The sequence below is a fragment of the Mercurialis annua genome, linkage group LG6 (assembly GCF_937616625.2).
Source record: "Mercurialis annua linkage group LG6, ddMerAnnu1.2, whole genome shotgun sequence".
NCBI lineage: Eukaryota > Viridiplantae > Streptophyta > Magnoliopsida > Malpighiales > Euphorbiaceae > Mercurialis > Mercurialis annua.
The window spans coordinates 13,531,081-13,546,652 of NC_065575.1; the positions used below are offsets into that span (position 1 = coordinate 13,531,081).

The 15,572-nt window shown below is 35.6% G+C and overlaps 2 protein-coding genes across 2 annotated transcripts; one reads left to right on the plus strand and one right to left on the minus strand.

Moving 5' to 3' along the window:
- The first annotated feature begins 512 nt into the window (after positions 1 to 512).
- On the plus strand, positions 513 to 2,010 carry LOC126687619 (uncharacterized). Its single transcript, XM_050382175.1, has 4 exons — positions 513 to 815; positions 1,215 to 1,274; positions 1,383 to 1,399; positions 1,956 to 2,010. Exons 1-4 carry the CDS (start codon positions 513 to 515, stop codon positions 2,008 to 2,010), a joined length of 435 nt encoding a protein of 144 aa, XP_050238132.1.
- An 11,552-nt stretch (positions 2,011 to 13,562) lies between these two features.
- On the minus strand, positions 13,563 to 15,179 carry LOC126688231 (transcription factor MYB106-like). The gene is made up of 3 exons (XM_050382860.2): positions 14,989 to 15,179; positions 14,766 to 14,895; positions 13,563 to 14,334 (listed from the first exon to the last, which is right to left on the minus strand). The coding sequence occupies exons 1-3, from the start codon at positions 15,107 to 15,109 to the stop codon at positions 13,716 to 13,718; spliced, it is 870 nt and encodes a 289-aa protein (XP_050238817.1). The 5' UTR covers positions 15,110 to 15,179; the 3' UTR covers positions 13,563 to 13,715.
- Positions 15,180 to 15,572: the final 393 nt, after the last annotated feature.

Below are 15,572 nucleotides of genomic sequence, written 5' to 3' on the forward strand. Positions count from 1 at the left end.
CATTACATAGCCTGAGACTTTCGTGGTTTGGCCAGCCCACGCGCAATTGGGTTCTTAAAAGAGCTGGTTAAAAATAATAATCTTTCTATTTGTTTCTTGTGTAAAACTCTTGTTACTAGTATTTATTTGTTGGTGTTGAAGCAATATCTCTATTTTGATATTTTATATTCGGTTGATTATGTTGGTAGGAAGGGAGAACTAGCTTTGATGTGGAAACATTATGTTGATATCTCAATTTTTGACTCATGCGAAAATTTTATTGATGCTCAAATTGCGAATGGTGATAATGTGAATTGGAGAATTGCTGGTTTTTATGGGTGTCTGGAGAAGAACTAGATGGGGGTGTCATAAAGTATTCTAAACAAACTTAGCTCTAATAGTAATCTTATGTGGTGTATATTAAAAGACTTTAGCGACGTCCTCTCTATGGAGGAGAAGAAGGGTGGGGCGGATCAGCTAGTGTGATTAATTGATGGTTTCCGAAAGCTGTTTCATGGAGCGGACTATTAGATATGGAGGCTTCTGGTTATCAGTTTACATGGAGTAGAGACCAGAAAATTCTTAGTAGGGTGGAGGAGAGGCTTGATATGGCCTTATGTACGTCGAGTTGGTTGGATAAATTTCCAGAGATTGCATTCTGGAATATTGACTTGTCTAGTTCAGACCATCTCCCAATTTTGCTTAAGTTTTTCAAACGGGATACTATAAAAATTAAACCCAACTTTAGGTTTAATAAAATTTGGCTTTTAAAGGGTATTTGCCATGAAGTAGTAGATGCATGGATGAGGAGTTATAGCAATGTCAGGGACAAGCTGGTAGATACTTAAGTGAGATTGGAGGTATAGAATAATCAACAAGTCTCCCAATTATCATAAGATTATTGAGAAGAAGAGGAGGCGGATTCAAAATCTATTAAACAGGCAGGATGCTCTCAATTGTATGTGGCGGAAGTGATAGATTACCATAATATTCTAATAGAGGAGGAGGTTCACTAGAAATAGAAGGTCAGTGTTTTTAGTTGTCTGATGGAGATACAAATACTAAGTTTTCACAATGCTGCAAATACCTGGAGAAGGAGGAACAAGATAGAAAAATTGAAAGATGAGCAAGGGGTGTGGAATTTTTAAAAAGTGGAGGTGAATAGTATTGTCAAGAGGTATTTTACCGATCTCTTTCATGATACGAGGGACTTGTGTGTGATTTTGTCGATATAGAGCCTCACATTACAGATTGTCGTATATGATTTATTGATAGGGCTGGTTACTTGTGATGAAGTGAGAAGAGCCGCATTTATTATGCATAATGATAAATCTTCGGGTCTCGATGGTTTTAACCCGACGTTCTTTAAAAATTGTTAAAGTTATTGTTGATTTTTTTGATAGTTGTATTTTGAGTCCCGGTTTGAATTATACCTCTATTACGCTTATATGAAACATTATATTTACATGTATTTATTTAGCAATTGTTATAATTTTCTACTTTTTTTTACTTCTTCCGCCTCAGATTTGCTAAATGTTGGACCAAGTCTCATTTGAACCTTAATTTTGAGTTTGACAATCAATTTAAAGAGTCTAATCATGTTTATTAGTGTGCAGGAACATATAGAAACCATCCCGGGTCCAATCGGAGCTTTATATCGAGAATCGAAAAATCAAAATTCCGACTAGTTACAGTAGCTTTTCGCGCCCGAGATGCCTTCAACATCGCGAGCGCGACAAACATATCTCGGGCGCTATGTTCCTTATCTCGGGCGCGACACATAGTCAGCCAAAAACCCCTTAGGGTTTTGGCCTTCATCACGGGAGCTACAAATGGATCTCGGGCGCGACCTATGTGACCGTTGGAGGTCCAACGGCTCTTTCTGAGCACCCCAACCAGAAGATGACACCTGGCCTTCTCCCATTGGACATTTCCCTGTCCTTTGAATATCACGGGCGCTACAATGTTGATCGCAGGCGCGACAGGGTGCTTTTCAGCACAATCTTGAATTTTCTTCTAGAAGACTCTTAGGCTTGTTGGTGGGGATATAAATACCCATTGTCTAACTCATTTATTTGGTCAGACATTTTATCAGCAACCAAATATTACAAGCATTCAATTTTTCATTTCTAAAATATTTATTCTGCATCAATTTACATTGATTGCTTTCCTTTCTTTTTGTTGATTATCAATTATTTAATTAATCATTAAGTGTTTGTAGGTTTGTGATTAGTCTTGAAAAATCACTTGTGAGTTTGAGATTAGGTTTTGAAAATCTCTTTGTATTAGTTAGTGTTTAGCTTTAAAACACATTTATAGTGAATTATAAAAATCTCAATCTTTGATTGAGTAGTGGAGTAGGATCGACTTGTGATCCGAACCACTCTAAATCTCTTGTGTCAATCACTGTCTCTTAATCTCCTCTTAAATTTTAAAACACCTTATTCACCCCCCTCTAAGGTAGCATTTGGGATTTCAATTGGTATCAAAGCTAGATTACTCATCTTATTGCTTAATTGGGAGTTCTTCGATCCAAATGGCTACCGAAAACTTCACTCTTACTCTTCATCGTTTCTTTGATGGAACGGATTATCCTAATTGGAAATTCCGTATGGAAAACTATCTTGATATGGATGGTGTGAACTTATGGCATATGGTTCTTGATGGTTATGTAGCTCCTACTTAAGAGTTAAATGGTGGTGTTATACCTTGGCCAAGAAAAGATTTGACCAAGGATCATGTTCTAGCTAATGCTCTCAACCGGAAGGCTATTTGTGTGATCTTTTCTTCTTTGTGCAGAGAAGAGCAAGGAAGGGTTCAACACTGCACAACAGCTCATGATATGTGGAAGATTCTTGAGAACTACCATGAAGGAACCGTTCAAGTCAAGAACAAGAAGGTTGAGCTTCTCACTGGAGAATATGAAGGGTTCAAGAACAAGCCAAATGAGAGTGTCACCGAAACTACCAATAGACTCGTTGGCATTACCATCAATCTCAAAAGCTTGGTAAGCACTATACTCTTGGTGAAATCAATGGTAAAATTCTTCGTTCATTGCCTCTCCTTGATTGGCAACCGAAGATAACCGCCATTGAGTAATCCCATGACATAAGGAATTTGAGAACCGATGAACTTATTAGAAACTTGCTCGTTCCTGAGATGACTTACATGAAAGAAATTCAAGAATTGAAGAAGTCTCAAGAAGAGAAAACTAAGGAAATTATTTTGAAGGCTAAAGCAATTGAAAGTAAGGTTGAAGAGGAGCTCAATGCAAGTGATGAAGAAGAAGATGAAGAAATGGTGCTATTGTCTAAGAAAGTAAGGGAATGGAGGATAAGGAAAAAGTCTCAAGTTTAATAATATGAGCAAAAGGGTGAGTCCTCAAACTTCAAGAGATCATCCAACTCCAAACAAGAGACTCCTACTCCTAGAAGAGATGTCACTTGCTATGGTTGTGGCAAACCGGGTCATACTAGACCGGAATATCGACAAGGGAAAAGGAAATCCTTTCAAAAGGATAAGAAGGGATTCATCACCACTTGGGATGATGAAAGTGATTATCGATCCAATGAAGAGTGGCAAGAAGAGGCAAGAGCAAATTTTTGCTTCATGGCTTTAGTTGATGAGTCTCCATCCGAGGTAAGTACTCCACCCCTTTATCTCTTGGGATGACATAGGTATAGAATTTCATGATAGTACTAGTGATATTGTTGTTATGAAAAATGTTGCTAGTGTTACTAATGTTGTCAACATTGAAGATGTTTTGGTTGATGACTCTTTGGTTTATGAGATTGATGATGAATGCCATGACATGATAAATGAGTTAACCAACAAATTTAGTGACATCATGCCAAAATGAAGCTTTTCAAAAAGGAAGCCTTTAAAGCTAACAATGAGATGCTCAATTTTAAGAAAGAAATTCAAGACTTAAAGTCCTCTTTAGAATCTATCCCTAAGCAAGATGTCAATGTCTTGCTTAAGGAAAATGAAACACTAAAGAGTGAAACTCTTTCTCTAAATAGCTCTATCTAAAGATTTCACAAAGGGAAGGAATTTTTGGACAATCTTCTTGATTCCCAAAGAAACCCAACCATAAATTTGGGCTTGGCTATAGTCACAATACCTCTTCCTCAAGTGTGACTACTTTTATGAAATCTTCTTCACCTCAAACTTCTTCAATAGAAGTTCCTCCTTCTTTGGTCAAACCAAAAGAGGTGAAGAAGAGGTATGCTCAAGCTCTCAAGGCTAAGCCATTTGTGGCTCCTAAGCCTAAGAGCAAAGTGGGTACAAGACCACCTAGATATACCCATGCTTCTCAATATAGTCACAAATGGGAGAAGAGAAGTATGAAAAAGAATCATGTTCATTCATATCCTTGTGCTCATTCTCATAACAATGCTCATAGATACACTTATGATCACTCTTGTGCATATTGCTATGCTCACACATGTGAGACTCCTAGAGCCAAGACTTATCCATCTTATGCTCACATGTCCTCTAGACTTTAATGTGTTTATTGCATGAGATATGGTCATAAGAATGTTGATTGCTATGTTAGAAAAGTCCAATTAAGGTTAATTCCTTTAGACTATTCTAGTGCTAACTTCCAAGGACCCAATGTGATTTGGGTACCTAAAGCTTGAGTTTGTTTGTTTTAGGTGCCAAAGAAAACCGTGGTGAATAAAACCAAATGATATGTCGATAGCGGTTCTTCTAGGCACATGACCGGCCACATCTCCAACTTCAACCAATTGGAACATAAAAAGTTGGGAAAAGTCACCTTCGGTGATGATGCCAAATGGAGATAGGCAAGAGAGGTAACTCTTCTTCTCCTTCTATAGAAAATGTGTGGCTTGTTAATGGTCTAAAACATAACCTTTTGAGTGTAAGTCAATTGTGTGATAAGGGCTATAATATCAACTTCAATTTCAAGGCTTGCTATGTTATCCAACCAATGGATAACACGGTTATCTTCAAAGGAAATCGAAGGCAAAACACTTACATAATTGACTTGGATACGCTTGAAAACCGAGATGGCAAGTGTTTACTATCACTTAGCGATGAATCTTGGTTGTGACACAGTAGACTTGGTGATGCTAGCTTAGACCTCTTAAATGAGGTTAGCAAGGATGAACTTGTCAAAGGTTTGCCCAAGCTAAATTTTTCAGAAAAAAAAGTGTGTGAACCTTGTCAAATGGGGAAACTACACAAGTCTTCTTTTAAAGCTAAAAATGTTATTTCTACCACTAGACCATTACAATTGCTTCACATGGACTTGTATGGACCTATGAGAGTTGCTAGTTTGTGTGGCATACAGTATGCATTTGTGTTAGTTGATGATTACTCTAGATTCACTTGGGTTATATTCTTGGCTCAAAGAATGAAGCTTTTAACGGTTATAAAAGTTTTGCAAAGCGTGTTCAAAAAGAAAAAGATTTACCTATTTCAAGTATTCGAAGTGATCATGGAATCGAATTTCAAAATGAATCCTTTATTTTCATAATTTTTCTTCTCTTAGAATGCCTCAACAAAATAGGATTGTTGAAAGGAAAAACCGCACTTTGGTTGAAATGGCTCGATCTATGCTCAATGAGTATGATTTACCTCATTACTTGTGTGCCGAATCTATTAACACCGCTTGCTATGTTTCAAACCGTATTTTTAAAAGACCAATTTTAAAGAAAACTTCTTATGAGCTTTGGGTAGGAAGAAAACCCAAGATATCATACTTTAGAGTATTTGGATGCAAGTGCTTCATATTAAACACCAAGGATGACCTTGGAAAATTTGACTCCAAAACGGATGAAGGTGTATTTTTAGGCTATGCCTCTAATAGCAAGTCTTTTAGAGTCTTTAACAAGCGTACCTTAATTGTTGAGGAGTCTAAGCATGTGGTATTTGATGAGTCCTCCAAGGATTTTCCGGAAAAGGACTCGTTTGGTCATGAGTTTTAGGTTCTTTTGAGGATCTTTCTTTGGTTGAAAATTAAGAAGCTCCTACAAGTCTAGTGGAGATACCTCAACCACCTCAAGAGGAGAGTAAGGTGGAATCTGAATCTCCTCCTCCGGCTCAACCCATCCATGTTCTACCTAAGGATTGGGCTTTTAACAAAAGTCATCCTCAAGAGTTGATTATTGTTGAGACTTCAAGGGGAGTAAGCACTCTCTCTCAATTCTGTACTTTCGCAAATGTTGCATTCCTATCTCAATTCGAGCCCATTAATGTTAGTGAAGCTAGTTGATGAACATTGGGTGATTTCTATGCAAGATAAACTCAATGAATTCACAAGGAATAAAGTTTGGGAGTTAGTCCCTCCTCCTAATGGTCATACCATTATTGGAACAAAATGGGTATATCGGAATAAGTTGGATGAAAGCGGAGCGATAACTCGGAACAAAGCCTGATTGCTTGCTCAAGGCTATAACCAAGACGAAGACATTGATTATAAGGAGACACTTTCTCCGGTTTCAAGATTAGAAGCAATTCGTATGTTGTTAGCATATGCATCATGCATGAATTTCAAATTTTTTCAAATGGATGTCAAAAGTTCTTTTTTAAATGGTTTTATTGAGGAGGAAGTTTATGTTAAATAACCTCCCGATTTTGAAGATTTTCGGCATCCACAATATGTTTTCAAACTCAACAAGGCTTTGTATGGTTTAAAGCAAGCTCCTAGAGCTTGGTATGATAGGTTGAGTAATTTTTTGCTTTCAAATGGTTTTTCCAAAGGCAAGGTTGATACAACGCTTTTTACAAAAACTCATAAGCATGATATTCTTTTTGTTCAAATTTATGTTGATGATATCATATTCGGTGCTACTAATAAGTCTCTTTGTGGAGATATTTTTAAGTGTATGACTAGGGAATTTGAGATGAGTCTAATGGGGGAGCTCAAGTTCTTCCTTGGACTTCAAATCAAACAAAATGAGGATGGAATATTCATCAATCAATCCAAGTACACCAAGGAAATGTTCAAGAAATTTGGCATGGAGGCCTCATCAAGTAGCAAGACACCTATGGGCAGAACAACAAAATTGGACAAAGATGAATCGGGTAAATGCATTGAAATTAAATGTATAGAGGTATGATCGGTTCACTTCTATATCTTACCGCCAGTAGACCCGATATTATGTTTAGTGTATGTTTATGTGCTCGTTTTCAAACTTGTCCTAAGGAATCCCATTTGCATGCCATTAAGCGTATTTTCAAGTATTTGCATGGCACTTTGAACCTAGGAATTTAGTACCCTAGAAATGTGGACCCTAGGTTGCTTGGCTACTCCGATGCCGACTATGCGGGTTGTCTTTTAGACTGTAAAAGTACCTCCAGGACTTGCCAATTTTTGGGTCATAGTTTGATCTCATGGAGTATCAAGAAACAAGTATCTGTGGCTTTGTCAACCGCAGAAGTCGAATATGTAGCGGCCGGTTGCTGTTGTGCTCAAATCCTATGGATTAAGCAACAAATTTTGGATTATGGTGTTACACTTAGCCACATTCCCATCAAATGTGACAACACTATTTCAATTAACCTATCCAAGAACCCTATTCAACACTCTAGGAGTAAACACATAGATATTTGTCATCATTTTATTCGTGATCATGTGCAAAATGGAGACGTTGTAGTCGAATTCATCGATACAACTAACCAATTTGCATATATTTTTACCAAGCCTCTTAATAAAGAACGTATGCATTTTATTATTAGAGATCTTGGTACGCTTGATGGAGCACTTTGAATTGATTTGCATGATGGATTGCTTATTTGATTTGTGCTTTTACTTGCTTCAATTGTTTTGATTGATTGGACCAATTCATATGGTTATCCCATTTTATGGTATTTACATATTTTTGGTACTTATTGCTCATTAATTATCCATATATGTTGGAATTAAGGCTTGGCATTGAGAAAATTATGTTTTTCCATGAAAATTGCATTTTTTTGCTTGATTTTGGTGTATCACGACTCAGATGGATGAATCGCGGCAGCGATATTTAAACAGAAAGCAAAAAATTTGGCTCTAATTGTATCGCGGGCGAGATCCATATGTAGTGGGCGCGATATAAGCAGCTTTTGAATATAACGGCTATTTTTTCTATATCGCGGGCGCTACATGTCTATCTCGGGGGCAATACACAAAAAGTTTTCAAAAATCTGAACGTTTTTTAGTCCCAAAAAATCAAAGTTTCTACAACTTTTCATCCCTCATTTTATCTCATTCATACCATAGCTCCCAAGAAAGTTGCTCCTTCCAAGGGAAAACGTCCTATCGGCCAAAGCTCCTCAAGCACCCAACTTCCCACTCTCGACATGGAAGAAATCGCTCTTCGCCGAAGTCATATGGAATTTGCCGAAGTAGAGGGCACAAGGTTTCCCGATCTTTCAAACATGACCTTTGATAATCTTGCGGCTCAAGTTTGTGGGTATATTGACGTTTTGGGTTGGTGGAAGTTTCTGTGTGGGAATCGCGAGGAAAGCACAAAAGAGGTACCCTCAACTCTTCACTTGATCACAAATGAGAATCATAGATCCGGTTTCTATGGGGTTACCTTTCAAGTTGAAGGAAAAATCTATAAGTTAACCCCTAAGGAACTTAATGATTGTTTTGGTTTTGAAGAGGGGCATGAGACAAGCTATTTACGGGTTGAAGGTTTTAACGTTCATGAGTTTTTGGCGGAGATAAGCACCGAAGGAAGGCATGATCCAAGAACCACTATTGCCAATCCATCTCCACTCTTCCATTATTTGTCCTTCATCGCATAATGACTTAATCAATGGAAGGCATGAAGGTAATGAAAAGGTACCGATCAAGGATATATTCTTCTTGTGGTGTGCGGTTAGTGGCACCAAATTTTCTTGTGCTCGCTATTTCATGGAGAACCTTGTCCATCTTAGCAAGAAAAGGAGTAGTATCCGGGTTGGTTCTTTCATTACCGCCATGGTCAAGAAGGCCAAGGCTACTCTCCCGCTCTTTGACAAGGACATGGCGCGGTTGTAGCATGGAACAAGTCCTTTCTCGATGTTGAGTACTTTGTCAATTGAGTTAATGCTTTTAATGTGGTGGTAGAGCATTATGAGTACTTGTATGGAGAAAGAACAATCCCCCACGAAGTTCATCGCCTTACACGGAAAAGGCAAAGGCAAGCGCATGTTGGAGGTCAGGTTCAACCGGATGTTTTGAAAGCGGAATTGGATGAGGCCATGGAAGATCTTCAACAAGAACAAGAACAAGGCCATCATGGTCCGGAATTCAATCCCCAATGGGTTCCTCCTCCCTGTTAGTGATATGCACTAGGTCAATCATGTTTGACCATGTTTTGACTTTATCATTTTGTTATTTATTGATTGGCAGTTTTTATCATTTTATATTAATGATTAAAATACTTGAATGGTTAATTCTTTCTAAGGTCATCAAGTATGTGACTTGATAGTAGAACCCTTAGGTTTAATAAAAGAATTATATACCATCTATCCCTAATCTTAATAGAACATTGAGACTAGTATGATGTTGACTGATGATTATGTTTTACTAATCATGTATATGAGATATTAAGTCAAATCATAGGTGCTATTTGAGAAATAAGGCACTGGATGACCCACTGTGAGAATACTACATAGATCACTGTTATAAGTAGTTCTCATTACAGTTCTATTAGTATAATCCTTTGACCTTGAAATCATCATGGATTTCTACATAGCTATTTCATGTTTTGATACAGTCTTACATTATCTTTAACAAGATAATGGAATAGATTGTCATTGGATATGAAAGTAACTATGTGAGAAATGTGAGTGACTGAGAAGGAATTTGTCCCTCATTTATTTGAGTAAGATATCTATGGGCCCCTTGAAAAAGATAGACTGAAGGAAATGCATGGCCATGCTAATTGATAAGGAGTTATCATTTTCAGTCTACTTAGAGTCAAGAAACTAATGATTGAATATTATAAGGATGACAGGACTATGCCTTATATTCAATCAGGATATCGAGAGACAAAGGGATTAAAATATTATTGTAAATGGTTAAATCGGATTATCGATATTCGTATAACTTGGGTAGTCATAATGTCTTGTTAGAGGCCACTTATGACTTGTGGGCTGAAATAGGGATTTCGAGCCTACTGCCAACGTTATATGAACCTACAGGGTCGCACACTAAGAACAGGCCCAAAACAGTTATGGGTTGTGCAAGCCCAATGTGATTAAGTGATTAATTATATATATATATATATATATATATATATATATATATATATAATTCGTAATATATATATATTAATAAATATATATATTAATTCGAAATTTAAGGATAAGTGTTTTCCTTAATTTATTATTTTTTGGAAGATAATAAATATAGTAATTAATATATATGGATAATTATCAAAAAGGAGTTTTTGATAAACATAAACTTGTAGAATTGCAATGAGATTGAAATTCGAATTTGTCTCAAACCCTAGTGTTGTTTATCACTATAAATACACATTAAGCAATTGGTTTGAGGATCACGAAATTCATTATTCACGAAATCACTAAAATTCGAAATTGCTTGTGAAGCAATAGTGCTAGCACACAAGCACTAGTTTTGGCTAATGTCTGTTCGTGTGGATACTCGTAGAGGACGCGTTCTTTTGGAGGCGTTTCTGATCCGAGGCCAGGTATCACCAAAGTGAACCACCTCCTTCCTTCCTACATTGCTGTTGAATTCGACATACAAGTAAGTACTTATTCTGTTAATTCGAATTACATGGATCTTGGTTTGGGTTTTTAGATAAATTTTTGAAATTCCGCTGCGTTATGAACCTATAAAACCCAACACTCCCGGTCAAAGCACCGCTCAAATGCTTGGTTTACTCTATGCTCAAAATGAGCAAATGCTTGGAAGGATGTCTCTTATGGATGGTCGTTTTCGACGGATTGAACATATGACCTTGGTGACTTAAGGAATCGATTTTATGTTCAATACACGCCTTCTCAAGATCTTGGTGATGATGAAGAGGATTGATTACTTGCATTTCATTCACATCATGCATTTTTATGTTTTTATGCTTTAAGTTGTGTTTTTTTTTTTTTTTTTTTGCATTTTTAATCTTTATCAAAAATGCCTTGTAATTCCTACCTAGTTGTGAATTACATGTTTTATGTGTTTATTTTTTTTTGCAAAGTCTTGTTAGCCCTTTAATTGATAATATAAGTGTTTTTTTTTTGTCAATTTGTGCTATTTTTATGCTTTAAATTGCTTATTGTTTCTATTATTTTCCGTTTTTTTTTTACTTTGATAATGCCTTTAACTCTTTTTGATCTTGAGAAAGGGGGGAGAGATATTTGCATTTATAATTTTTTTTTCATATATCTCAAAAGTGCAAATTTTACTAAAATGCCTAAGTTTTTAAGCAATTTTTACTAAAATGCCTAAATTTTTAAAATCGTATTTACTTTATGCTTGCCTTAATTTATTTTAATTTCTAGTGCGTTAAGGGAGCCAAAGTTCATTTAAACTCCCACTAACTTAGCCATTTCCATAAATTGATTGTCAAAATCAAAAATGGAGAGATTGTTGGACCAAGTCCCATTTGTACCCTAATTTTGAGTTTGACAATCAATTTAAAGAGTCTAATCATTAGTGTGCAGGAACATATAGAAACCATCCCGGGTCAAATCAGAGCTTTCTAGCGAGAATCAAAAAATCGAAATTCTGACTAGTTACAGTATCTTTTCGCGCCCGAGATGTCTTCGGCATCACGGGCGCGACATAGTACATATCTCGGGGCTATACTCCTTATCTCGGGCGCGACACAGAGTCAGCCAAAAACCCTTAGGGTTTTGACCTTAATCACGGGCGCTACAAATGGATCTCGGGCGCGACCTATGTGACTGTTGGAGGTCCAACGGCTCTTTTTAGCAACCCAACCAGAATATGACACTTAACCTTCTCCAATTGGACATTTCCATGTCCTTTGAATATCGCGGGTGTTACAATGTTGATCTCGAGTGCGACAGGGTGCTTTTCAGCACAATCTTGAGTTTTCTTCCGGAAGACTCTTGGGCTTGTTGATGGGGATATAAATACCCCTTATCTAACTCATTATTTGTTCAGACATTTTATCAACAACCAAAGATTACAAGCATTCAATTCTCATTTCTAAAACATTTATTGTGCATCAATTTACATTGATTGCTTTCCTTTCTTTTTGTTGATTATCAATTGTTTGATTAATCATTAAGTGTTTGTAAGTTTGTGATTAGCATTAAAAAATCACTTTGTGAGTTTGAGATCAGCTCTAAAAAATCTCTTTCTATTAGTTAGTGTTTAGTTTTAAAACACATTATAATAAATTATCAAAATCTCAATCAGTAAATGAGTAGTGGAGTAGGATCGACTTGTGATCCGAACCACTCTAGATCTCTTGTATCAATCTCTATCTCTTAATCTCCTCTTAAATTTTAAAACACCTTATTCACCCCTCTCTAAGGTAGCATTTGGGATTTTACTATATTTTGTACGGTTTCTTATATTTCTCCTTTTAAAATTATTCCACTTCACATAAGCTTAATTTTGAGTTAATTTACTTTGAATTAAGGGTCAATTCAGTTTCTGAATTTATGACTCGATCAAATAGTTTACTTGCATCTATTTTGATAAATTTAGGTCAATAATTTATATTTTAAAATAAATTAAGGACATATTTTTTATTTTATATCAATTAAGGACAAAATTGAATAATTTTTGGTCCTTAAACTTATTCATTATACTTTGAAGTGATTTGAAAATTAAAAGTATTGTCCTAATTAAAATGATTAAAATGGTTGAAAGTGTGTTATTGGATCATAAGTTGAGTTGGTGAACCAAATTGACTCTTTCCTCGATTCACTTTTAACGCGATCATTGTCCATTAGTGTCATTAGTAATTTAATTTTTAAAAGTTAGTAGTAATTTGAATTTAGTTTTATAAATTACTTCAATTAAAATATGACGTACTGAATAAGAATAATAATTAAAAGTCATACGTAAAACTATAAAAATAAAATAAAAAATTAAGAAAATAGATGTACAATTTTTTTTCTAATTTACTATTAAAAACACTTAGATTTAAAATCGAATAATCAATGATATTTAATTATTTTCAAAATTAAGATAATTTATCAAAAATAGGAATTGAATTAGTAAGAAGATAGGCTAAATGTACATATTGGACCCTCATTTTGGTTCGGTTTTGAATTTGGACTCTAATGAACTTTTTTTCGATGGAGGTACTTAACGTTATAAAAAAAATTCAAATCGGACCCTCCGAACCTAAAATGCCACATGTCCATTAATGATTGGCAAATATGAACCATCGAACCTAATACGTCAGCGCTAAGTTGGCCAGTCACTAACGGACACGTGGCGTTTTAGGTTCGGAGGGTCTGATGTGAAATTATTTTATAACGTTAAGTACCATCATCGGAAAAAAAAGTTCATTAGGGTCCAAATTCAAAACCGAACCAAACGAGAGGGTCCAATCTGTATATTTGGCCAAGAAGATAAAATATTTAGATTTCTAGATATAGACTTGACATTAGTATTAGAAAGCAAGAGCAGATAATTAAATGAACATATTTATTCCTTGAGAAGGTAATAACAAAGCATCTCTTTCAACAGAGTATCAATGCATCAAACCCTAACCTCCTCTTTATTACTTTCTCGACTGCCAAACAAACTTTAAATTTCGGACAGTGTACGACATTAATAAATCCATTCAAAACGTGAGTGGATAGAATGACTCCACAGAATACATCAAATTATTCCAGTTATCTTGGGGAATAATGCTAGCCCAAGTTGGGTGGATTAGGTCAGTACATTCATAATCATTATTTTCTGCGAACCATGCACTATAATCAACACTGTCCATTTCCTTCTCCTTAGCTACTTGATGAAGTTCCTCATTATTTGCACGAGCTAGATTTTGCCATGCTTGTAGTACGTCAAGGCACGGTAACCTTACCGGAGGAACGACATCATTGTAGTCGGATTTATGAGCATTAGAAGCAGTAGCAGTAGTGTGTTGATGAAGGGTGATGGTTGGTGTAAAACTAATTAGGGCAGGGAAATGGTTGAGTGTATTATTAGGCAGTGTAGACTTTCTGCCTAATCTGGCTTCGGCTTCTAGGCGTGCACTCTCCCATTGAGCCATGTGTCTTAGCCCGGCGTTCTGGCCGTGGCCGGAGCCGGAGCCGGAGCCGTAGGAATCTGCTAGTGGTTTGTGTGTTGTGGGGTCGATGCCCAGTTTGTGTAGTTTTTTCTTGATATGGGTATTCCAATAATTCTTGATTTCATTGTCCGTTCTTTTTGGCATATGAGCTGCTATAGCTGACCACCTTAAATCAAATCAAACAATGAATAAAATGTTATGTTTCCATTTTAACAAAGGATAGTAATAATAACAAGAAAAAATTAAAAATGGATGCTGATTCAAGAAAAGAGAGCTATAATGGGTTAAACAAAATAATTAAATGATTTCAAAAAGGATAGTTAAGAAAACTATCTTTAGATTTATACATTTTTCTAAAGATAATATAAAAAGTATACATACAATTATGTTTTTATATTCTAAATATTTGAAAAGGTTCAAAATAATATAAATATGATAGTTTAGAAAATATAATATGATAAATGTAGCATTGTTTTGAGAAGCAAAACTTGATTAATATAAGGTGATGATAACAAGTGTAACTTAACACAAAGTATGATCATTAGAATTTAATTTAATAATTTGTTTTGTCTAGCTAAAATAGTGTAGATCTGGTACTTATTTCCGACAAGGGCATGGAGTTGAATAATGGACTGTTCTTCTTGCAAACTGAAGTTGCCTCTTTTGATATCTGCTCTAAGGTAATTAATCCATCTCAGTCTACAGCTCTTGCCGCACCTTTTAAGTCCTAAACAATATACACACATATTAATTAATTACTCAATAATAATTTAGTCATGCATTATTATATGATATGATAGAATATGTACTATTTATTCACCAGCTTTTGCAGGCAGGGCTTGCCAGCTTCCATGGCCGTGCTGTTGAATGTAAGCCACGAGCTTCTCGTCTTCTTCACTCGTCCATGCTCCTTTCTTCACCTTCCCTGGAAATATTACCATTTTCTTACTAAAATCCTAACAATGTCTTCTTAAGTGAGGAGGACAGAGAGGGAAAAAGATTGGTATGAAATTTAAGGGGCTACAAATGGACACTATTTATAGAAGAGCATCATTCATAAAACTCTCTAATATAAACTTAGGGTAATATTCTGGCGGTATTATATTTTCCAAGAAATATATAATGGCGATCGAATTTTTAAATTTGTGATTTTTGAAGGTTTTTAAGTGATTTTAGGTTGTTGTGATCAATTTTTGATTATTTATAACAAATAATATCTTATATTTTATATATACACATAATCAACCAAAAATCGACTCGAAACAATATTTGGTTTCTTTGACCACAAATCCTTCTTCTTAACATAAATAATAGTTTAGTAACCAAATCTTTACGTTTTAAAGGTCGGTGATTATTTCACAATTCCTGAAAAATACGCTGACCTAAAACTCAATTACCCAATAT